This window comes from Scyliorhinus torazame, chromosome 6 (assembly GCF_047496885.1).
Source record: "Scyliorhinus torazame isolate Kashiwa2021f chromosome 6, sScyTor2.1, whole genome shotgun sequence".
NCBI classification, from domain to species: Eukaryota; Metazoa; Chordata; class Chondrichthyes; order Carcharhiniformes; family Scyliorhinidae; genus Scyliorhinus; species Scyliorhinus torazame.
This window is the reverse complement of record NC_092712.1, coordinates 165,168,687-165,194,340: the sequence shown is the minus strand read 5'-3', so window position 1 is coordinate 165,194,340 and position 25,654 is coordinate 165,168,687. Positions and strand designations below refer to the sequence as shown.

Here is a 25,654-nt window from a genome sequence, read left to right as displayed (position 1 = left end):
ACTGTATTTAGTAGTATTGTTCAAGGGGCAATTGCAAGCCATTTTTGGGTGTGAGGTTTAAAATTTTAATACTGCGCTGATAATAATGTTTTGTTTTAAAATAACAAATCCCTATTTCTTCATGCAATCGCTCCTGGATCTTAGTATCCTTTCCGCAGTCTTGAAAAAATAAAATAAAATATTAGGGTTTTGGTCCAGTATCCTAGCCACTGTTGGGGCCTGGTCAGGGATTGCAAAAACCTTCAACCCCATAATGTTTACTGCTTAGAACAGGCTTGCCAAAATGCTGCTAAGTGCAGTTGAAAATTCAGAAAAAAATTGCTCCTCCAATCACAGGCCATCTACAAGACGCATTGCAGCAACATGCCAAGGTTACTTCAATAGCACCTTTCAAACCTGCGGCCTCTACAACCCAGAAGGACAAGGGCAACAGATGCATGTGAACACTACCATCTGGAGGCTCCCCTCCAAGCCACTCAATATCCTGACTTGGTACTATATTGTCGTTCCTTCACTGTCATGGAGTCAAAATTCTGGAACTCACTTCCTAACAGTACAGTGGGTATTCCTACAATGCATGGACTGCAACCAGTATTGATCCTCTTAGAGCGAACTTGATTTTCACCAGACTGAGAAACTCTACCATATCACTGACCCACAATCCTGATTTTGCCCACATCCCATGAACGAATCAATAAAAAAAAGTTGTTCATATATTGCCAATGGCCAATTAAATGTCTGTCACTGGTAAGGCAACCTCCACAAATCCCCCTCCACCATCTTTCCAGCATCTCTACCTCTCGCCAAGTTGTGAAAGAAAGCAGTGAGGTATGAGTGTTTACAATGGTTTATGCCGAGATGAGGAAAGGACAATGTTTGTGGAAAGCGACTGAGCGGCATGGGTTCAGGAGCATGAGTGTGAGTGTGAACTCTTCAGATATGGATGTGAGATGCCTTCAATGAGAGAAACTGAGCAGAGCTACAAGATGCAATGTTCTGAGGGGTCTTGTGCAAGATAATGTTGTGCTGATTGTGGGTTTGACACCAGAGACTGTAATAAAACAATTTTCCACCCTGTATTTTATGGAGAGATTAAAAGTGGGATCAAGATACTTGCAATGCAATATTCTTTGCACAGTGTACTTTTCCTTGACTCTTACAAGATTTAATAAGGAAAGATCAAGTTAGTTAGGTGAAGTAGGTAAGAAATAACTTGAAGATCAGGTATCCAATTTCTCCAATTAAATAACTATTAAAATACCGGTGATAGATATCTACATTATAATTATATTTCAACAATAAGCTTCTTATAACTTGGTGTGACTGACTTTTGAAATTCTTACATTCATATGAAATATGCGTTTTTTCTAAATAATTGCAGTTAGATAATTAGAGAGTAAAGCAGCACTTGGCTAGGTTTAGTTCCAGTTCTGGAAGCATTACGGCCAAGAATCAAATTGTGAAAATATCTGTATTACAGCCTTGTTACATATTAAACATCATCTTGGGAGGGGAAACTAAGACATTTTAGATTTATTTCATATGAAAATACAAACAATAGGCATTCAGATCTGCATGTACATCAGCACCATTTTCAACAAGGGCATAAAAAGGAATGCATAAAGTTTAAATATAATATAGTGTTCTGCAGTTATTGAGATGCAAATCAACTATTTATAAATAGGCAATGAAAACTATATATAATTTCTGACAAAGCTGTACATAGAAAATATTAGTCATTTTGGCAAATACTTAAAAAGGAAACAAAATATAAGAAATGGCATGCTGTACATTCAAATGCACTTCTTTCCAACTTGTGGCTCATTATATGAAGTTGATTCTTTCCTGCATTTTTGAACATCCAGAAGGGCTGCTTAAATTACTTTAAAAATACTCCTAAAAATGCTTTTGAAACATTAAAAAAATATATTTTCTGGGACTTTGGCATTGCTGCAATACCCGCATTTGCTACCCATCCATCTCTGACTTCCAGTAAATTGAAGTCAGTTAAGAGTCAACTACAAGACATTAGAGGAGGAGTTTGATTTGCCGGGTGGGAACGGGTTTCGGTATCTTCAAGTGCGGGACTTTGTACGGAGACAGGTCCCAAGCTTTCCTCGCCTCCCTCTGAGGGGACTACAGGATAAAGTGCTGTCAAAACCAGGGGTTGGAGGTGGGAAGGTTTCGGACATATACAGGGAATTGTTAGAGTGGGAAGGGGCCCCTATTAGAGGTGAAGAGGAAGTGGGAAGAGGAGCTAGGAGGGGAGCTGGAAACTGAACTGTGGAAAAAAGCCTTGAAAAGGGTAAATGCATCCTCGTCCTGTGCTGGACTTGGTTAATTCAGTTCAAGGTAGTCCACAGGGCCCACATGACGGTAGCTCAGGTGGGTAGGTTCTTCGAGGAGGTGGAGGACAGCTGTGGGCAGTGTGAAGGAAGCCCAGCCAACCATGTTCATGTGTTTTGGGCATGTCCGAAACTGAGGGAATTCTCTCAGGGATTTGCAGATGTTATGTCAGGAGTCCTGGAAGGTAGGGTAACTCAGAGTCCAGAATTAGCATTATTTGAGGTGTTGGAAGATCCGGGGGCAAAGGGGGCGGGGAGGAAGGCCGATATCCTGGCCTTCACCTTCCCGGTGGCCCGGAGACAGATCTTGCTGAGATGGAGGGACTCGGAGCCCCCAAAATCAGGTGTGTGGGTTAATGATATGGTAGAGTTCCTCAGTCTGGAGAAAATCAAGTTCGCTCTAAGAGGATCAATACAGGGATTCGCCCGGAGTTAGCAGCCGCTCATAGATTTCTTTAACAAAAACTGAACGTCAGCAGTAAGAGGGGAAGGGGGGGGGGGGGGGGAATAGGAGGCATGCTAATGTTAAATATGGACAGGGTATTTAGCATACGGGTAATTGGGGATAGGGCGGGAGAAATGGGGTTCGTGGTTTATTGTTTGTTGCTATTTTAGGGGGTAGTTTGTGTGTCGACCTGCGCGGTTGTTTTAGATATGTCAGTATGTTAAATTGTGAAAATTACAAATGCTTCAATAAAATATTTTCTAAATAAAAAAAGTCAACTACATTGCTATGGGGCTAGGATCAGTCAAGCATATTGCTGTGGGACTAGGGTCAGCCTAGCAAATTGCTGTGGGACTGGGGTCAGTCAAGTACATTGGTGTGGTGCTGGAGTCACATTTAGGCCAGTCGTGTAAGGATGGGAGATTTCCTTCCCGAAAGAACATTGGTGAACCAGATGGATTTTTATAAATATCAATGATAGTTTCATGGCACCATTACTGAAACCAGCTTTCAACTCCAGATTTTTTCTCATTTTTAATTAATTTAATTTAACTTCCACCAGCATACTTGGTGAGATTTGAACTCATGGGAATTAGCCTGCGCCTCTCGATTACTAGTTCACTAGTTCAGTGACATTAACACTACTCACCATCTTCCCACTTTTGGAAAAATCTTCAGAAAATTAATTTGGAAAAACATCCATGATTTTAAATAAGTCTTTAAGATAATTACTTCGAAGTTCTACTTTCATTCGACTTTGCTGAATTTCTCCATGTTTGACTACCTTTTGTTTGGCTGGCTATACAAACATATTCCTGGTTACCTCTTTGAATTTGAGAGCAATCTTGCTGGCGTCCACCTCTGTAGGAGAAAGCATATCATCGGTTTCAGGCAGGTCAAACACTTCAATCGCCATTTCGCCACCAGTGAGAACTGAGCCCATTTCGTCATCTTCCTCATCAGTGGCATATTCTCCTGTCTTAACATCAAATTATATTTTTGCAAACATGAATACTAAAGTTGCACATATAGGAAATAATTTGAGTTTATAAAAGACAGCCTTTAAGATGGCAACAAAATGCACATTTGTTCAGCTGTCTAGGTAGGAGTGCAATGCTGATGAATATATATTTTTAAAGTGCACTATATGTAATTAATCTCAAACTGAAATGTTGTATTTTATTTTAAGACCTCCAAGTAACATTTCAAAAAGGCATGAATGAAGAATAGTGTTACAAAAATTACAAATAGAACACAACGCTGGCAGATTGCATCGCAAAGATGGTATTGAAGGTTGCACCCTTCCAGTTGTCACTACTTTTTGTGACTAATGGCTATTTTATCAGCCCAAATACACAAAATTGACACTCCAACAGTTAAATTAAGAAACATTAAAAAAAAATAAAGTACCCAGTTCATTTTTCCAAGGGGTAATTAGGCATGACCAATCCACCTACCTTGCACATCTTTGGGTTGTGCGAGCAAAACCCACGCAAACACGGGGAGAATGTGCAAACTCCACATGGACAGTGACCCAGAGCCGGGATCGAACCTCTGACCTCGGTGCCGTGGGGCAGCAGTGCTATTCACTGCACCACCGTGCTGCTCTTAAATTAACATAAGCTTAAACCACAGATGATTAGCTGTGTATTTCCTCAAATTTAAAGCATTGAAGTTGAAAATTAACATGATAATTGTTATTATCCAAGGCCAGATAAGAAAGAATACAGCACACTTATATGTTTGAGTAAGCTCAAATCTATACTCATCTTGCCAATCAAACTATAGCCAAGAACTTCTGAGGGGTCATACCCAGAAGGTACCCTGGTACCACACAAAGTGCACTAGGGGACGGGGACGGGGACGGGGACTGGGACCGCCCCCCCCCCTCCCCCCCACCGCCACCGCCACCGCCCCCCCCCCTCCCCCCCACCGCCACGCTAAAATGCTATGTTTTGGCATGGAATTAATACAGACATTTTTTGAAGATTTCCTTTTTTTGCACATTTGTGAGACTGATTTAATTAACTGGGGCTTACAGTTTTTCTGTGATCCAGTAACTGAAAACGCATTTTATCTTTTAAAATAAGAACCTAACAGTTTACAGAAACAGAACCTACACCTTTCAGAAAAATACTACTCCTTCAGTGATGATCACTTCTTATCCTTCACTTTACCCAGAGAGTAGTAAGGGTGTGGAATGCCCTGCCTGCAACAGTAGTGGACTCGCCAACATTAAGGGCATTCAAATGGTCATTGAATAAACATATGGATGATAAGGGAATAGTGTAGATGGGCTTTAGAGTGGTTTCACAGGTCGGCGCAACATCGAGGGCTGAAGGGCCTGTACTGCGCTGTAATGTTCTATGTTCACAAGGAATATGCCGTCCCAGTGAAAGAATAATGTATGAGTAAAATAATTCCTTGTTGTACCATGTGATCATTCTACAAATATAGATATGAACTTAAATGAGATTGAAAAATAATGTTAATCAGATTTGCTTGTCTTAAAATGATCATCAGCATTTTAAAATGCATGCGACATACATTTAAAAATGATACTCATACACCCACTCTGTGTATTATCCCCTGGACCTGGGGCATCCCGGTGATGGCAGAGAAACCTGCAGCCTGGGCATCTTGCTGGGCTTGGTCCATGTCAAAGGCGATGTAGTTTTCCGCCCGTGCATACCGGGCATCCATGCTGTTGGATGCACCTGTGGGCTGTGGCCTGCGGAATGATCCTGAGATGTAAATGTTCAGGGCTGCGGTGTCCTTGACTGCCACCGGAGTGGGTGTCCTTCCCTAAGCAGATTTCCTTCTCTAAGGGACGTTCGGGAACCAGATGTGTTTTCCCGACAATCGACAATGGTTTCATGGTGATCATTGGACTTTTTAATTCCAGTTTGTTATTGAATTCAAATTTCACCATCTGCAGTGGCGGGATTTGAACCTGGGTCCCCAGAGCATTACTCTGGGTCTCTGGTTAATTAGTCCAGTAACAACACCACTAAAGCGGGGGAGGCGGTGGCGTAGTGTCAAAGCAGTTAAATTCGCATGTTTGAGACCAATGTCAAAGTAGTAAAATTCGAATGTTTGAGACCAATGTCAAAGCAAAAAATTAAAGTTAAAGGGTTGACTTTTACATGGGCAATGTTGTTTATCAACTTACTTTCAAGTAAAAAACAACCCATCTGTCACACTTGATGTGATTTTCAAAAGATCCACAAGGTAATGGGGAAAGCGGCACCCATCTAGACATTTATTTATTAGGCCAGATTTTTGCTCCCAAGACAGGCAACTCAAATTGGAAAATTTCCTGGTTTGGCACACCTCCTTGGGAAAAATGCGCTGAAAAACAAAATTTTTAGCTCCGGGCTTTGGGTGGAGTCAGGTCCGCCAGCACCAGATGCAGATCAGAGTTGGACATAAGGCTGAGGCAGGAGGTTTGCCTTGGTCTTCTCAGATGTTGTCACCATTATTATGTTAAGTATTAGGCCTGATTGTTAGCCATCACCGTGTGCCTGACACTGCCCCTGCCCAGCAGACCATGCCCCTGCCCCTGCCCATCCCATGTCCAGTAGTCCTGCCCACCCCAAATATCTCCCCGGGATGAACGAAAAATGCAGCTAACGATGCCCCCTCGGTGTCCCTGCAAGAGAAGTTGGCCCAAGGTGACCAGAGGGCCCAGACGGGCAGCAGGGTGCCAGGCATCATAGTCCTCACCCCCTATTAGGGCCAAGGTTGTCATGGAGGTGGCCGAGGACAGATTGGTCACCGTCGTAGAGGTTGGCGTACGGCGCAGAGATGAGGATCCACTGGCTGCCACCCAGATGATCTGTCACTCGTGAGTTGTCAATGCCACACAGAATGATCAATCCTTCCCACTAACCGCATGTCCATTATCCCGCAGGATCTCCATCCGATGGTGTCGGGCCATCCGGGGTGGTTCCCTTCCTTGCCCTCAGCCTCCCATGAGAACACCTCGGAGAGGAGCTCCAAGGAGACCACCATATTTGCAGCATAGCTGTCATATCCACCCTCCACCAGCGCAGAGACACACAGCTCGGTCGGCGACAGCAGTGGTCAGGCTTCTGGGGCACATTCTGTTGAGCACCACATATTTGCTGATGCACATCAGGTGGAGGCAGGAATGTCCAAGCGAGACAGCAGTTGGAGGTTTGCTGGATACCACAACCCAGCTGGGTCCCAGTCAGGTGCTGAGCCTCTGGACCAGGTTTACCCAGAGCTGATGCAGCCAATAGGGTGTGACCTGATATTGAGAGGGGGTTGTCAGCGACACTTCAGCAGGTCCATAGCCGACTGGAAGAGTCCCAAAGGCTACGGATGCAGGTGATAGGGTCGGCAATGGGTGGCACCGAGCCCAAAACTGTTAAGGTGGCCCCGGCAGTGGAGAGCCAAGGGCACAATGTCAGCAGGGGAGGTATCCAAAGCATGGCTCAGGCTGCAACGGCCATGGCTGAGCACCTCGCCAGCATGTCTGACTTGCTTGGGGACGTGTCCCAGTCCCAGGTGGACTTTTATGATGCGCTATGAAGTCTCAGGTGGGCGTTGCCGAGGTACTCCAGAGCATGTCCCAGTCACAGGTGGGCACTGCCGGGGCGTTCTAGAGCATGTCCCAGTCACTGAGGAGCATCGCCGAAGGCATCAACACCATGCTGCAGACATTGGGGAGCCGCCAGGGTTGGCAGACCCAGATGATGCAGGGGCAGCTGGGCACAATCCAGCTGTCTCTCCGTCCAAGGTGACCAGATGGGCACTGACCAGGGCCACCCTACGGAGTGGCGACGGTAGTCACAAGCTCGCCTGATTTCTACCCCCTCCGACAAAGGCACACTGAGTCAGCACCTGAAACAGGGTGGCCCTGCGAAGCATGTGCCACTGACATGTGGGCCTGGGCCCACCGGCCCCCAGAGGATGCCCGCCAGGGGCATTGAAGTCCACAGGATGTGGAAACAGCAGTCTGCCTCCGCCTCTGATGTGCCTCCCGGGGCACACCTAGACACGGCGGTAGCCCACAGAAGGCTAAGCAGGTCGAGGATCACTGAGGGAGCACGGGGGTGTGGGTGCGGCACCACCTAGGGCCAATTGGGGACACATGTACAGCATTAAAACACGTTGCACCGGAAAAATGTGACGCCTCTGGCACTTTTGCCCACAGCGCGGGCCAACCACCAATGCCCTACCCAGCCCGCGGGCATGGTGGTCCTGGTCCTCTCCCAGACTCATCTTCCAGCCCCTTCTCATCCGGCACCTCCTCGAAGGAGGTAGCATGTTCCCACACCCCTCCACCTCCAGCACATTGCCCCACTACTGTGCCAGGTTGTGGAGGGCACAGCAGACCACCACAAAGCTGGGCTGGGGGGCACTACCGGAGCAGACAAGGTATCGGCTCATATTTTGAGCAGTCCTATGCATCACTCATTGACAGCCCGGGTGATTGCATGGGTCTTGTTGTTTCGGATCTCCTCATCGGTCACCATCTTCCGTACCGGCGTTATTAGCCAGATCCTTATTCCCAAGATACGCCCGGCCATCCTGGGGTGGCACTTGAAGAAGCCGGGGATGTCCGACTGCCCAGGATGTAGCGGTTGTGCACACTCCCTGGGAAGCGTTCACACATGTGCATGATCTTCATCTGGTGGTCACAGACGAGCTGGATGCTCAGAGAGTGGAACCCCTTCCTGCTGATCTACGGCACTCGCTAATGACCCGGTGCGCACATGGCGACATGCGTGCCATCTATCAACCCCTGGACCATCACGTCAATGGCAAAGAATCCTGCTGCCTAGGCATCCTTTTGGGCCTGGTCCATGTCAACGCTTATATAGTTTGCTGCCTGGACATACAGGTCATGTGTGACCTCATGGATGGACTTGTGGGCTGTAGCTTGTGAAATGTCACACAAGTCCCCGCTCGAGCCCTGGAATGATGCTGAGGCACAGAAGTTCAGGGCTGCGGTGACCTTGAGGACAATCGGAAGCAGGTATCCCCCTCCTCAATGTGGTGCCAAGTCTGCGAGGATATGGCACAGGTGTCTCACTGTCCACTTGTTGAGGTGGAGATTCCTGCAGCACACGCTGCTCATCATCTGTTCGACAGACCAGCAACGCCTGTACACCTTTGGCTGTCACCGGCCTCCCACACTGGGTCCCTCCCTGGCCTGATGGACGGCTGGTTCCTCAGGGTTTGGGGCGGGGCCCTGCACATGGGTTGCTGCCTTGAGTATCTATCGTGCTGCTGCCTCCCCCTTCTCTGGTGTCTGGCCTGCCTGCAGGACCACGAGGGCAGCTTCCGCAGAGTCCAAGATATCATCCGACGCGCATAATATGTCAGAAATTGGAGAGGGTGAGAGACTGACAACTGTCTTACACAAGTAGGCCATAAAGGCAGTGGATTAGTTATGAGAGGTGACGGAAGGGTGCAATGGAGTTTCATCAGTGTGTGTGGAAGACCAATCTTGTATCTTTAAGATGCCACCAAGTGTAGGATGTGGATGAGGAAGGAGGGCATTAAGTATAGGTCTTGGCAGGATCCCAGAAGGTATTGACACAAAGTTTTGAAGAGAAAATGGATAGGCTCAGACACGTAGAAAGATAATTTTTTTTAAATTTGATGGGTAGCCAATTCTCAATATCCAGTTAAACCTCTATGGAAGTCAAGTTGCAAACACTTTAGGGCAAGTCTTTTTTTAAATAAATCTGGAGTACCCAATTTTGTTTTCCCCAAATAAGGGGCAATTTAGTGTGGCCAATCCACCAAACCTGCATATTTTGGGTTGTGGGGGTGAAACCCATGCAGACACGGGGGAATGTGCAAACTCCAGACAGTAACCCGGACCTGGGATTGAACCCGGGTCCTCAGCGCCATAGGCAGCAGTGCTAACCACAGCCCCGCCGTGCCGCCCTAGGGCAAGTCAACAAATACTTTTTAAAAAGTTTATAAAAGTAAAAAAGCTTTAGGTGTTTGATTGTTTATACATTGTAAGTTATAATTTTCTTGTAAAATTAAGGGTTTTGTATACTTTTGGATCATCAATTACCTTTTTCTTTTAAATCAGACTACTTAAATTTTGCCAGAAATACTGGCAGAATAAAAACATCCTCTGTATTAATATATTATTCATTGCCTTTGGACATTTTCTTACATTAAAGACGTGATGATATATAACAAAATGTATTAATCTTCCACACATGAGTTGATGACGTCCAGCTGTAGTTCTCCACCATCTCTCTTGATCTGTCCACAGCCTCTATTCCAATGAACTCCTGGTCAATCCCACCTTTCACCCTCCATAAACATGAGCTCATACAAAATTCTGATGCCTATAGAATTCCATTCACCTTGTGCTTGCCAACCTACACTAGCTCCAAGTCCAGCAACAATTTAGTTTAAAAATTCTCATCCTCATTTTCAAAGACTTCCACAGCCTTGCCCTTCCCCCATCTCTTCAATGTCTTACAACTTGTCTGCGTCCCACTCCTGAGATCTCTGGACTCCTCCAATTCTTGCCTCTTGTGCATCCCAAATTTTAATCTCTCCAACATTAGTTGCTGCGTCTTTGGCTGCCAAGACCCCAAAATTCCATAATTTCCTGACCAAACCTTTGCATGTCTCTACCTCTCTTCCCTCCTTTAAGAGAGTCCTAAGAGCCTATTCACTGCCTGCTACCTCACCTGTCCTAATTTCTCCTTATGTATCTCAATTTCAAAGTTGGTTTGATAATCACTCCAGTGAAGCAGCTTAGGATTTTTGATGTTAAAGGTGCTATCATATAAATTGAAGTTGTTAGTACTAATTCAACAACAGCAATAATAAAATAAGAATGTTGCAGCGTATCATGAAGACAGTCATTTTCATTTGCTGCTGAAACCAAGTCAACACAGCGATGTGTATGTGGACTGTTACAACAGCCTGGGCCAGTGCTCAGTCAATTCCAGCCCTACTTGACCCAGAGTTGCAACACAGTTGAAATTAACTTTTGTTTTAAAAAATCCAAGGTTAACCACCGATTCCCCCTGGGCATATGGACGGTGGATTCCAAGTGTGGCGACGGGCGGGATTGGGAAGGATGGGCGATATGTTCTTGGGGGGGAGCTTCTCGAGCATGAGGGCCTTGGAGAAGAAATTCGGACTAGTCAGAGAGAATGACTTTCGGTACTTGCAAGCGCGTGACTTCATACGTAGACAGGTCCCATCCTTCCCACGCCTCCCGCCAAATAGGATCCAGGACACAGTAGTGTCTAGGGGAGAGGTAGGAGAGGGGAAAGTCTTGGATATTTACCGTGAACTTATGAAAGGGGAGGAGTCCCAGACAGAGGAACTGAAGCACAAGTGGGAGGAGGAACTCAGCGAGGAGATGGAGGAGGGGGTATAGTCGGAAGCCCTGAGTAGGGTAAATTCAACTGCAACATGTACTAGGCTCAGATTGATTCAGTTCAAGGTCGACCACCGGGCCCACAAGACGGTGGCCCGGATGAGTAAATTTTTTGGGGTGGAGGATAAGTGCGCTAGATGTGCGGGAGGGCCAGCGAATCACGTCCACATGTTCTGGGCATGCCCAAAACTTAGGGGATACTGGGAGGGATTTGCGGACGTCATGTCCCAGGTACTGAAAACTAGGGTGGTGATGAGTCCAATGGTGGCAATTTTTGGGGTCTCGGAAGACCCGGGGGTCCAGGAGGAGAGGGAGGCCGACGTCTTGGCCTTTGTTTCCCTGGTAGCCCGGCGACGTATCCTGCTGGCTTGGAGGGACTCAAAGCCCCCAAAGACCGAAGCATGGCTCTCGGACATGTCAAACCTTTTAGGGCTGGAAAAAATTAAGTTCGCCTGAAGAGGATCTGTATTAGAATCGGAGGAATAAATAGGCGGGTACTGTTTATGAGGGAGGAGTGGTCTTTTGCACTGTGTTTCTGCTTTGTGTTGATATTTGCACCTAACTGTACACTGTAACTGTTTACAATGCCAAAAATACCTCAATAAAATTGTTTATTAAAAAAAAAGAAATCCAAGGTCTTCAGCTGCGAAATAACTCATCACCAGATTTTAAAAATTTTTTGTAAAACCTTTTATTAATAATAGTAACTATATTTAAATAGGCAACAAATACAACTGGTTAACTACTATCTAAGGAGGGGTGTAAAATAATGATGAAAACAAATGGATAAGAGTTTTTGTTTTAGATGGATGTCTTCCAGTTACTCTCTTCTTCAGTCTAGGCTTTCAGGTGGATGTTAGACTGACAGAAGTAACAGACAGCCAGCATTTGCTCGAAAGTCAGAGAGACAGCTCCTTCTTTCAAGATCTAGAAGCTTCTGCCTTCATACAGCAGGCAGCCGAGCAGAGATTGAGCTGAGAAGCTTCTGTCTTCAGACAGTCGGCAGTAGAGCAGAAAGAAAGAGCTGCTTCCACCTTGAGAAACCAGTGGCTTCTCTGAAAACCCCAACTGACAGGAACCATTCGCTATCGTTTGCCGGGCAGAGTACTGTCCCTGGCCAATCCATTGGCCACCAGTCAACCAATCAAAACAAACCCCTCCAATCTTTTGGGTGTCATAAAGTCTGAGTTCTTCTGCCCAAAATGCAAAACTTTGTAACAGTGCACTATTTTAACACTTTGAGTTGCTTACTTCGTTTGCTCAACTTAAAGGTATGTCTCCATTAATGATTCAGTTGTCACCTCTCAAAGCAATATTGTGTGCATGGAACAAAAATATCCCGCCACAAACCAAATATGGACATACAACTTTTGTTTTTGAACAATGGGAATTCCAGCACGTTAGCTTATCTGTTGGCTCAATGGTGGCAGAATCATGCTGTAGTCATGAAATGCTTGTAGCTCATTGTTGCTCAACCTCAACACATTTACAGGAAAATGCCAACTCTTAGTCTAAATTAACCACTTTGTCGAGTAACAAAAAGCAGAAAATGCCTAAAGTTCCATCTCTGCTTGTCAAAGTGTTTCCTTGTTTCAGATATTGGCTTTACGTTTAGATGCACATTTTAAAAATACTTCTTTGGCTGTAATGTGCTTTGGGTTGCCAGCTGATCAGGAAAAGGCGCCATATAAATGCAAGTTTTTTTAATTTTGGAGAAACATCTGTTAAAATGGTGGAAGATGCGCACAGAGAATCAGAGGACCCTGAATCATGTGGGGAGTTCAAATTTGTAATTTAGATGATTTCTGATGACCCAGCAGCATGGACAGAAAGACAACTGACATGTAAAAAGTGGTCATTCAAAACATATAAAATAGGGCATTTGGTCCTCCGAGCCTGCTCTGCCATTCATTGTGGTCATGCTTGATCAAGTTCAATGCCCTGATCCTGCCTTCCCCCCCTATCCCTTGGTCCCTTTAGCCCCAAGAGCTATATCTAATTCCTTTGTTGGTGTAAACTTTCTGCTTTGGTAACATGCTGGGATATGAATTAATGCCTGCTTTTAAGTTGCTACATGGTGTTTTCTGCGGAGACAGCGAACTTTGGACTAAGAGTGACTCTAACAGATGTATCCTCCAAAGACAATGGGTCAGTGAGGACCAGTGCTCCACGACTGCAGGAGCTACAAGATGAAGGCATGTAAAATCACCGGCTCCAATGCGCCTCTTCATGATGAGCTCAACGCATTCTATGCACACTTTGAACAAGAGGTCAGTGAGAGCAAGACCTCCACCCCAGAAGCCTCGGATGAACTTGTATTGGAGATCACCATTGCAGACGTCAGAGCAGACTTCTCGAAGGTCAACCCTCGGAAAGCCACTGGCCTGAATGGAGTACCCGGATGGGGACTCAGGTCTTGCGCGGATCAGCTGGCGGGGTTATTCGCAGACATCTTCAACCTCTCTTTACAACAATCTGAGATCCCTATCTGCTTCAAGAAGACGACCATCATTCCTGTACCAAAAAAAAGCCAAGCAGCGTGCCTTAATGACTATCGTCCAGTGGCTCTGACATCTATCATCATGAAGTGCTTCGAAAGGTTAGTCAGAGCACGAATCAACTCCAGCCACCCGGATTGCCTTGATCCACTACAGTTCGCCTACAGCTGCAACAGGTCCACAGCAGACGCCATCTCCATGGCCCTGCACTCTACCCTGGAACACCTAAATAACAAAGACACCTATGTCAGAGTCCTATTCATCGACTACAGCTCAGCCTTCAACACCATCATTCCTATGAAACTCATCTCCAAATTCCGTGGCCACTGGATCCTGAACTTTCTAACATACAGGCCACAATCAGTAAGGATAGCCAACAACACATCCTCCATGATCATCCTCAACACCGGTGCCCCACAAGACTGTGTCCTCAGCCTCCTACTATACTCCTTATACACCGATGACTGTGTGGCCAAATTCCCCTCCAACTCGATTTTCAAATTTGCTGATGACACCACAGTAGTGGGTCGGATTTCAAACAATGACGAGACAGAGTACAAGGATGAGATAGAGAATCTGGTGAACTGGTGCGACGACAATAATCTCTCCCTCAATGTCAACAAAACGAAGGAGATTGTCATTGACTTCAGGAAGTGTAGTGGAGAACACGCCCCTGTCTACATCAATGGGAACGAAGTAGAAAGGGTCGAGAGCTTCAGGTTTTTAGGTGTGCAGATCACCAACAACCTGTCCTGGTCCCCCCATGCCGACGCTACAGTTAAGAAAGCCCACCAACGACTCTACTTTCTCAGAAGACTAAGGAAATTTGGCATGTCACCTACGACTCTCACCAGCTTCTACAGATGCACCATAGAAAGCATTCTTTCTGGTTGCATCACAGCTTGGTATGGATCCTGCTCTGCCCAAGACCACAGGAAATTACAAAAGGTCGTGAATGTAGCCCAATCCATCACGCAAACCAGCCTCCCATCCATCGACTCTGTCTACAATTCCCGCTGCCTCGGAAAGGCAGCCAGCATAATTAAGGATCCCACACACCCCGGACATACTCTCTTCCACCTTCTTCCGTCAGGAAAAAGATACCAAAGTTTGAGGTCACGAACCAACCGACTCAAGAACAGCTTCTTCCCTACTGCCATCAGACTTTTGAATGGACCTACCTCGTATTAAGTTCATCCTTTCTCTCCACATTGCTATAACTGTAACATTATATTCTGCAGTCTCTCCTTCCTTCCCTATGTACGGTATGCATTGTTTGTACAGCATGCAAGAAACACTTTTCACTGTATACTAATACGTGTGACAATAATAAATCAAATCAGCTGTTATTCTAAGCTGTCAAAACAGCTGCAAGAGGAAAGGGGGCCTCTAAATCCACATCCAGGACAGGCAACTCATGACCTTCTGACTGGCAACTCATAACCTTATGACCTTATGTAATCACACGCGCAGCATATTGATTGGACGAATGTAACATAGTGTAAAGAATTGATAATAAAAATGGAATGAACTGCAATACAAAGAGAATTGATTGGCTGTATGTAAATGAGAATGCAAACCAATTCTGCTTCTGAAAGTGTATATTAACGCAGTTTAAGCCACAGCTCAGTGAGAAAGTGCGCCGGCAAGACTGAGGGGTCGAGGACCTTTCTCCCAGAGCTCTGCAACAATAAATTGCTTCTTTTGCTCACATTAAGGTCCCCTTGTGAATATTTTCACGAAACACCTTCTTGAAATTACACAATGTTTTGGCTTCAACTACTTCCTGTGGTAGCGAATTCCACAGATTCACCACTCTCTGGGTGAAGAAATTTCTCCTCACCTCAGTGATAAATCCTAAAAGGTTTATCACTTATCCTCAAACTATCACCCCGTTGTCTCGAAGAGTGGCTTCAATGTGCACCTTTAATTTACTCTGAAAAGCATGAACATTCACTAGCATAGAAACATGGTAGATCTTGAAACGTAAGACCAGTGGGCATAAAACAATCCACAATGTTAACATGGAATCATTTCCAATGGGAAAGAATTAATGGAGGATTGTTCAAACCAGGCTTGGTTTGTCATGTGGCAAAATAGACCTGGAATTGAAGAACTAAATGTTGTAATGGAAACGGCATTGGTCAAGTTGAACATTGACACCATATTAAGTGAACACTTGAGAGTAGTTGTAAAATAAGAAATTGCTCATTATCTTTGTAAAGTTACTCAAAATGAACTGATTGTCTGAATGTCTTGTATGATATGATGTTTGGTTACAAATCAATTGTACGATTATACTGTGAAGTCTTTGGCAGGTAGGATCAAGGATAACCCTAAAGCTTTCTATAGACATGTCAGGGATAAACAAATGATTAGGGTAAGAGTAGGACCAGTCAAGGACAGTAGCGGGAGGTTGTGCTTGGAGTCCGAGGAGACAGGAGAGGTGCTAAATGAATATTTTTCGTCCGTATTCACACAGGAAAAAGACAATGATGTCGAGGAGAATACGGAGATTCAGGCTACTAGACTAGAAGGGCTTGAGGTTCATAAGGAGGAGGTGTTAGCAATTCTGGAAAGTGTGAAAATAGATAAGTCCCCTGGGCCGGATGGGATTTATTCTAGGATTCTCTGGGAAGCTAGGGAGGAGATTGCTGAGCCTTTGGCTTTGATCTTTAAGTCATCTTTGTCTACAGGAATAGTGCCTGGAGGATAGCAAATGCTGTCCCCTTGTTCAAGAAGGGGAGTAGAGACAACCCCGGTAACTATAGACCAGTGAGCCTTACTTCTGTTGTGGGCAAAATCTTGGAAAGGTTTATAAGAGATAGGATGTATAATCATCTGGAAAGGAATAATTTGATTAGAAATAGTCAACACGGTTTTGTGAAGGGTAGGTCGTGCCTCACAAACCTTATTGAGTTCTTTGAGAAGGTGACCAAACAGGTGGATGATGGTAAAGCAGTTGATGTGGTGTATATGGATTTCAGTAAAGCGTTTGATAAGGTTCCCCACGGTAGGCTACTGCAGAAAATACGGAGGCATGGGATTCAGGGTCATTTAGCAGTTTGAATCAGAAATTGGCTAGCTGGAAGAAGACAAAGGGTGGTGGTTGATGGGAAATGTTCAGACTGGAGTCCAGTTACTAGTGGTGTACCACAAGGATCTGTTTTGGGGCCACTGCTGTTTGTCATTTTTATAAATGACCTGGAGGAGGGCGTAGAAGGATGGGTGAGTAAATTTGCAGATGACACTAAAGTCGGTGGAGTTGTGGACAGTGCACAAGGATGTTACAAGTTACAGAGGGACATAGATAAGCTGCAGAGCTAGGCTGAGAGGTGGCAAATGGAGTTTAATGCAGAAAAGTGAGAGGTGATTCATTTTGGAAGGAATAACAGGAAGACAGAGTACTGGGCTAATGGTAAGATTCTTGGTAGTGTGGATGAGCAGAGAGATCTCGGTGTCCATGTACATAGATCCCTGAAAGTTGCCACCCAGGTTGAGAGAGTTGTTAAGAAGGCGTACGGTCTGTTAGCTTTTATTGGTAGAGGGATTGAGTTTCGGAGCCATGAGGCCATGTTGCAGCTGTACAAAAGTCTGGTGCGGCCGCATTTGGAGTATTGCGTGCAATTCTGGTTGCTGCATTAGAGGAAGGATGTGGAAGCATTGGAAAGGGTGCAGAGGAGATTTACCAGAATGTTGCCTGGTATGGAGGGAAGATCTTATGAGGAAAGGCTGAGGGACTTGAGGCTGTTTTCATTAGAGAGAAGAAGGTTAAGAGGTGACTTAATTGAGGCACACGAGATGATCAGAGGATTGGATAGGGTGGACAGTGAGAGCCTTTTTCCTCGGATGGTGATGTCTAGCACGAGGGGACATCATCATCATCATCATCATACCTTTAAATTGAGGGGAGATAGATATAAGACAGATGTCAGAGGTAGGTTCTTTACTCAGAGAGTAGTAAGGGCGTGGATTGCCCTGCCTGCAACAGTAGTGGACTCGCCAACACTAAGGGCATTGAAATGGTCATTGGATAGACATATGGACGATAAGGGAATAGTGTAGATGGGCTTTAGAGTGGTTTCACAGGTCGGCGCAACATCGAGGGCCGAAGGGCCTATACTGTGCTGTAATGTTCTATGTTATATGCTACATAGTCCTAACATAGCTGGACCCCCCTAAATAAACAATTTTCTCAGCTGGAAACCTTCTACAGTTTGTTTATAACATCAAAAAAAATGGGGATGGCCATAAAGATGAAAACTTTAAGTAAACGTTACAAACACTTGGCTCTAAAAACTGGTTTCATCTCGCTGCTCGAGATGGTCAACTATATTTACAATAGTAATCTGATAGACCTTCATTACGCCAGTAACCGTGGCATCAGGAGAGGAAAGCTTTACATGTTTCAAGTAAATCAAGAACTGTGTGTTCAACCATTTCAGAAGAAATTCTGAATATCTGACTAAGATATCCACTGAGCATGACGTTTATCGCAAATTGGACTTCTGACAATCTTGCAAGAAAGGAGCATCAATTTTTAAGGCTCAGCGGTGAATGTCATGTTTCCATTCCTAAAAGAAAAGCTAAATTTCTTAGTAATTTATCTTTTCCTTTAAAGTCATTTTGCAGGAAAACAAGTAGTGGAAGTTATCTAAAGTGGTGGAACACAGGGGTGGGGTTGCAGAGAATGGCCCATGCTTTAGACCCTGTTCTCAGCCCCCATGAATCCAATGACACATTGGATGCAAGACACAGTTGCAATTCTTAAGAGTTTATGGGGGAATTAAAAATATGGAAGGAAGATTGCCACAATACTACAAGTGTTAACCTTCAGACTGTACTGATAAAACCAACTTCTCCCTTTCTCTCGCTCTGAAGAGTCAATGGGTTTGAAGCGTTAACTGTGTTTCTCTCCACAATTTTTCCAGCATTTTTCTGTTTTATTTTTAATCAAAGACTCATAGAATTTACAGTGCAGAAGTAGGCCATTCGGTTCATTGAGTCTGCACCGGCCCTTGGAAAGAGAGCCCTATCCAGACCCACATCTCCACCATATCCCCGTAACCCCACCTAACCTTTTGGACACTAAGGGGTAATTTAGCACAGCCAATCCACCTAACCTTTGGACTGTGAGAGGAAACTGGAGCACCTGGAGGAAACCCACGCAGACACAAGGAGAAAGTGCAAATATACACAGTCACCCGAGGCCAGAATTGAACCTGGGACCCTGGAGCTGTGAGGCTAACCACTGTGTCACCGCGCCACTCAATAGATATATTGCTCTGTGAAATAATTTAATAAATCACAGCTATTAAGAAATAATCTAAAATAAGTCTGTGGATGTCACAAAATCAGGTCTCATGATGAAGAAACTAAAATTCAGCTGTGACCTTTAAGGTGGGAAAAAAAATCATTATTATCAGCGTCTTTTTAAGTAGTACTGCAAAGATTGATCAGTTGACCAGCGCAGGGGGCCACAACCTGTGCAGCGTTCTTCATTGGTATCAGCGGCACTGTCCACCTCTGGGGAATTGACTCAAGTCTGTGTAGCACCGCTTTATACAAATTCAATTTAACATTTATAATATTTTTCTTCTCATTCCATATTTTGGGAAACGCAGAACAAAAAAACAAACATTTTAAATCTGTAGCATTATGTATTTTGTACCCAAAGGAGCAAAATAAATATTGCGTAACAAAATGAAGCTAATGTTTTTTTAGCATCCAGTGTAGTTCCACCATGCATGGCAAACGTTATATCCTGTGGTAAGTCATACATTTTTAGATGGCTAATTTATTGGTCTTGTCTTTCATTACTCTGTAACATTCAGAAAATCCTCTGATGTTCAAGGATATGTCAATGCAGACATTTAATGTAGCTTCTGACTAACTCTCCAGTTTCCTCTGAATTTTCTAATAACTTATTTTTGCTGCCAAAGGACAGTTCAAATGGTTTAGACTCTAATCAGAAAGGTGGCTGAATTTAAAGCCATCTCATTGGTCACTTGAAACTACAGCCTGTCCAACACTCAATAAAAAGCACAGCTGTCTCAGAAACCTAGTAGGGTTGCACCTTTAAAACAGATTTTGCATTGTGTGGAAGGCATGCCTTCTCTGAAAATATCCCAGTGACTAACTGGGTGCTTTGATCTCGATCAAAGTCATGCATCAGAGCAAGGATTTTTTTTAAATTTGAAAGAGTATTCTTCGATCTCTTTTGTGGATTTGGAGGGCGGATTCAGTTTGTGCATCAAACCCAATAATGAAATGTCATTGGCCTGAAACATTAATTGTTTCTCTCTCCACAGATGTTGCATGGCCTTCTGACCATTTCCAGCTTTTTCTGTTAATATATCAATGATTTTATTGCCAACTAGTTTTTCATCATAGGAGTGAAAAGTCTTTCCATGCATGTAATGCTTCACCAGAGAGTGAATCAATCCATTAAATATTAGATTAAATGTTCACAAGCCAGTTGATCCTCATTATCACCAATAACCTATTGGCAAACATTGGCAAAACTTGAACAAAATGCAATATTCTAAAGGACGGAATCACCCCTGCCCAGCAACAAAAACTGTTCTCAGAACTCAGATATAATCATATTAAATAGAAATTGAATAGAAAAAAACGCTCTTTATACAAATTATCCATGACCAATAGGCAAAAAACAATAACAGCACTATCTTATTTAAGCAGTATAAATATAAGGGATGGAGCCAAAAACATCAAAAGTTGTAACGCAATGGCACTGTGTATAGAAGCACAGCAGGGAAGTCACATGGTCTTAGCTGGGACAGTCAGAGAGGTAAGCGCCCCTTTAATTCCCTCTTTTGCATGTTGCCTTTATCCATGGTAAGCGGAGGAAACAAATATTTTAAAGAAAACAAATTTCACAGTTTGACAGCTTCAAAAAAATGTTCAACACTCAAAACTATTATGTATCATATATTGCAAATACCAATAGTTTTGCCTTTATAAATGTTGGAATTAGAATCTGGTGTTTCTACTTTCAATATCTACATTGAAAGAGGATAGGCAAAAATGACGACTTCTCTAAAATATGAGTACCTACCATTAATGAATGTACTCTGCAAGAAAAGAGAAGTTATATATTGAACACAAATGAAGATATAATAATTCATAACAGTCTTAACAAGTAGCTCTTAGATAAGAATTTCAAGCTAACAATGAAATGTTGATTGCATTGCACAAACTGCATGCTGGTGAGTAGTAGTAAAGTTGGCAAACAACACGGATATACAAAATCAGATTTCCTGCAAAATAACAAACCTTCTGAAAGGAACAATTGTTGCGATTCCTTCTGGTTCCACGAAAATCATGCTCAGTATTCTAAAAATGGTTGACAACAGATATTAGGAGAATTTCAGCTACATAAAACTTACATAAATCTAGCCTAATACAGCTATCTACAACTGTAGACATAAACAGATTAATCCCCATTGACTCAGTATTCATAAAAAGGAGAAATATATCCTAATTTAGGTTTGAAATGAATTGGAGCTGTATGTGTGCTGCAAATTCATGGAAAAGGGCCCTTGATAGGACAGAGCTGTATTGCTAGAATGGACTGCCCCTGAAAGGGGCGAGGACTAACGTTCTAGAAAAAAATAAATAGGATAGGAGAGGGTTTTAAACTAGTAAAGGAGGGATCAGTGAGAAATAATAGCAACACAAAGATAAGAAAAAGGGACGAGAATGAAGGTCAGAGTACAGAGAGAGATAAAGGTAAGTATTTAAGAAACAGAAATTATTTTAGGGCGTAATAATTGAATATTGCTTAAAAATAAAGCAACAGTAATGAAAAATGAAAAACAACATATTAAATCGGGCAATTGGAGAAAATGATGATTAAATTGATTAGCCCTCAAAAATGGGCACAATGCATATCAACCTGTTATCCGTTTGTGCTGCTTGCTCATTTTAATAATTTCAGCGTGCAGCAGTGTCCTCTCCACTGTTTAATGGCTGCAGTGTCAATATCATGACTGTCTTGCATTATTTAAAGCTGGAATCTGCATCTCCTAAAGAGGAAATGCACTGGCCGGAATTTTCCAGCCATTCATGCCAGTCGGATCTTCCAGTCCCACCGACAGCGCGCCAATGCCATTGGAATCCTGGTGGCAAGCAGTGCAATCGACAGGAATACCCTTTGACAGCGGGGTCAGAAGATTTCGCCACCAGCCAATGCTGGGCTGCCTCCGCCACCTCATAACATGCGTGGAAAATCCCACCCATTGTGTTTGCACCAGTTTCTGGAATTCATTCTACAGTTGAATATGACCTGGAAGGAGAAGAGTGAAGAACAGCTGACCATGGGAGAGGGCAGGCACCCAGGTTTCTGAACACTGCACTGAAGATCTTGGCGGAGAAGGTGGCAGGGAGGAGGATTCAAGGGGGCAAGAAACTTTCCAACCATATGATGAGAAGGCAATAGGAACAGACAGCCCGAAGGACCTGGGTGCAGACCCAGAAGTAGTGTCATGATCTCACACAATTTACCAAGGCTACTGAATGCATTTTCTTTTTTTTTTGATAAACAATTTTATTGTGGCATTTTGGTATAGTAAACAACAACAATACAAAACAATGTGCAAAGGGCAATCAACATAGTGCAAAAACCAGCTCCCCTCCTACAAGGACCCACCTAACTACCCCCTAATCTATGTTGGGCGACCTTGAATTGAATCAGGCTGAGCCTAGCGCATGTTGTAGTCACGTTAACCCTGCTCAACGTCTCCGCCTATAAGCCCTCTTCTATCTCACCTCCGAGCTCCTCTTCCCACTTAGCGTCAGCTCCTCGATCTGCATCTCCTCTGCCCCATCAGTTCTTTATATATATCCGAGACCCTCCCCTCCCCCACCCAACCACTGGACACTACACTGTCCTGGATCCTCCCAAGTGGCAGGCGTGGGAAGGATGGAATCTGTCTGCGTAGAAAGTCCCGCACCTGCAAGTACCTAAAATCATTCCCTCTCGCCAGCCCAAATTTCTCCTCTAGCGCCCTCATGCTCGGGAAGCTCCCTTCCAAGAACAGATCCCCCATCCTCTCAATCCCAGCCCTCCGCCACGTTCGGAACCCACCGTCCATATTCCCCGGGCAAACCGGTGATTGTCGCAAATTGGGGACCAAATTGATGCTCTCACTTCCCCCACATGCCTTCTCCATTGGACCCAATCCACAAAGTCGGTACCACTACAGGGCTGGTGGAGTACCGCGCCGGCGGGAGCGGCAGGGGCGCCGTAACCAGGGCTGCCAAACTGGTGCCCCTGCACGAAGCGGCCTCCATCCGCCCCCAAACCGACCCTGCACCCACCACCCACTTCCTTATCATAGCTATGTTGACCGCCCAGTAGTAATTACTAAAGTTTGGCAGCACCCGCCCCCCTTCCCCTCGGTTCCTCTCGAGCATCGTGGGGACTTTCCTGCCCACACAAATCCCATAATCATTTTATTGACCTGATTAAAAAAGGACCGCGGAATGAAAATGGGGAGACACTGGAATACGAAGAGGAATCTCGGGAGGATCGTCATTTTAACCGTCTGCACTCTCCCCACTAGTGTCAGTGGTAGCGCATCCCACCTCCGGAACTCGACCCTCATTTGCCCCACCAACCGAGATAAGTTCAATTTGTGCAACCGGCCCCAGTCCCGCACCACCTGTATCCCTAAGTATCTAAAACTGTCCCCTACTAACTTAAACGGCAGCCACCTCAGCCGACCCGCCTGGCCCCTCGCCTGGACTACAAACAACTCACTTTTTGCCATGTTCAGTACATACCCCAAGAACCGGCCAAATTTCCTCAGGATTCCCATGATTTCATCCATCCCAGCTACTGGATCCGTGATGTACAAGAGCAGGTTATCGGCGTACAACGAAACTCTGTGTTCAACCCCCCCCACCAGCCCCTTCCAACCCCTAAGAGCTCTCGGGGCAATTGCCAGCGGCTCTATTGCTAGTGCAAACAGCAGTGGGGAGAGGGGGCACCCCTGCCTTGTCCCTTAGTACAGTCTAAAATAGTCAGACGTCGTGCTATTCGTCCTTACACTAGCCTCCGGAGCCTGGTACAACAGCCTGACCCAGTCGATAAAGTCCTCCCCGAATCCAAATCGTCCCAGCACCTCCCATAAATAGTCCCGTTCAACCCAGTCGAAAGCTTTCTCGGCATCCATTGCCACAACTACCTCTACCTCCCTACTCTCCGGGGGCATCACGACTACATTCAGCAGCCTTCTTAAGTTGGCCACCAACTGCCTGACCTTGACGAACCCGGTTTGATCTTCCATAATAACGTCCGGCACACAATCCTCAATCCTAGCAGCCAAGAGCTTGGCCAGTATTTTAGCATCTACATTGAGCAGAGAGATCGGCCTATAGGACCCACATGCCTCCGGGTCTTTGTCCTGTTTCAGTATCAGGGAGATGGTGGCCTATGACATCGTCGGGGATAGCACCCCTCTGTCTCTTGCCTCATTAAAAACCATAACCAGCACCGGCCCCACTATCTCAGAAAACTTTTTATTAAACTCCACCGGATACCCATCCGGCCTCGGGGCCTTACCCGATTGCCTGGCCCTCAAGCCCTCCAATATTTCTTCGGTCCTAATCGGGGCCCCCAGTCCGTCTACCAACCCCCTACCCACTTTTGGGAAGGTCAGTCCATCCAGAAAGCGCCTGATCCCCTCTGGCCCCCAGGGGGTTCCGAGGTATAAAGCTTACTATAGAAGTCCCTGAACACCTTGTTCAGCCCTACCAACTTTCCCCCCCGTCGACTACCTTCCCTATTTCCCTGGCCGCCTCCCTCTTCCTCAGTTGCTGTGCCTTCTACTGGCTTTCTCCCCGTGCTCATAAATCGCACCCCTCGCCGTCCTAAGCTGCTCCACAGCCTTACCTGTGGACAACAACACAAACTCAGTCTGTAGCCTTTGTCGTTCCCTTAAAAGCTCTACCCTAGGGGTCTCCGCATATCTCCTGTCTATCTGTAAAATCTCCTTCACCAGTCGGTCCATTTCTGCCCTGTCTGTCCTGTCCCTATGTTCTCGAATCGAGATCTGCTCCCCTCTCACCACTGCCTTCAGCGCCTCCCGGAGCACCGCAGCTGAGACTTCCCGTGTCATTGACCTGCAGGTAAATTTGCATACATTTCCTCACCCTCTCAACATCGCCTTGTCCGCCAACAGACCGACCTCTAGCCTCCATTCAGGGCGCTGAAAACTTTCCTTACAGACCTGCAAATCAACCCAGTGTGGAGCATGGCCCGAAATAGCGATCGCCGAATATTCTACGTCTGTCACCCCCGCCAGCAAATCCCTGCTCATGATGAAAAAATCAATTCGGGAATACACCTTATGAACATGTGAATAGAACAAAAACTCCTTCCCTGTCGGCCGACTAGCCCTCCATGGATCAGCCCCCTCCATTTGCTCCATGAGCCCCCTCAGTTCTTTTGCCATTGCCTGCACCTTACCCGATTTTGAACACAACCGGTCTGGGCCAGGGTCAAGGACTGTGTTAAAATCACCTCCCATAATCAGCCTGTGCGAGTCCAGGTCAGGTATCTTCCCCAGCAGTCTCTTAATAAACTCCACACCGTCCCAATTTGGGGCATATACATTGACCAAAACTACCCTCATCCCCTCGAGCCTGCCACTCACCATGACCAATCTGCCTCCCCCATCCGAGATTGTGCTACCCACCTCGAATTGCATCCGTTTGTTCACCAAAATCGCGACCCCCCTGCTTTTAGTGTCCAGCCCGGAGTATAAGACCTGGCTAATCCAACCCTTCCTTAATCTGACCTGGTCAGCTACTTTCAGATGAGTCTCCCGAAGCATTATTACACTTGTCTTCAGCGCCCTCAGATGCGCGAACACACGTGCCCTCTTTACCGGCCTGTTTAACCCTCTAACTTTCCAGGTGATCAGCCTGGTTGAGGGGCACT

General features: G+C 45.2%; 1 protein-coding gene across 7 annotated transcripts in view; it reads right to left on the bottom strand.

Moving 5' to 3' along the window:
- Window positions 1–25,654, bottom strand: part of ppp1r9a (protein phosphatase 1, regulatory subunit 9A) — a 489,701-nt gene that overhangs the window by 140,983 nt on the left and 323,064 nt on the right. For 6 of the 7 annotated variants that reach the window (XM_072509043.1, XM_072509045.1, XM_072509048.1 and 3 more), the window contains exon 6: window positions 3,614–3,769. The exons of the other annotated variant lie outside the window; for it this stretch is intronic. In XM_072509043.1, the coding sequence (XP_072365144.1) occupies window positions 3,614–3,769 (156 nt within the window). The remainder of the gene's footprint in view (window positions 1–3,613; window positions 3,770–25,654) is intronic. 7 annotated transcript variants of the gene reach the window in all.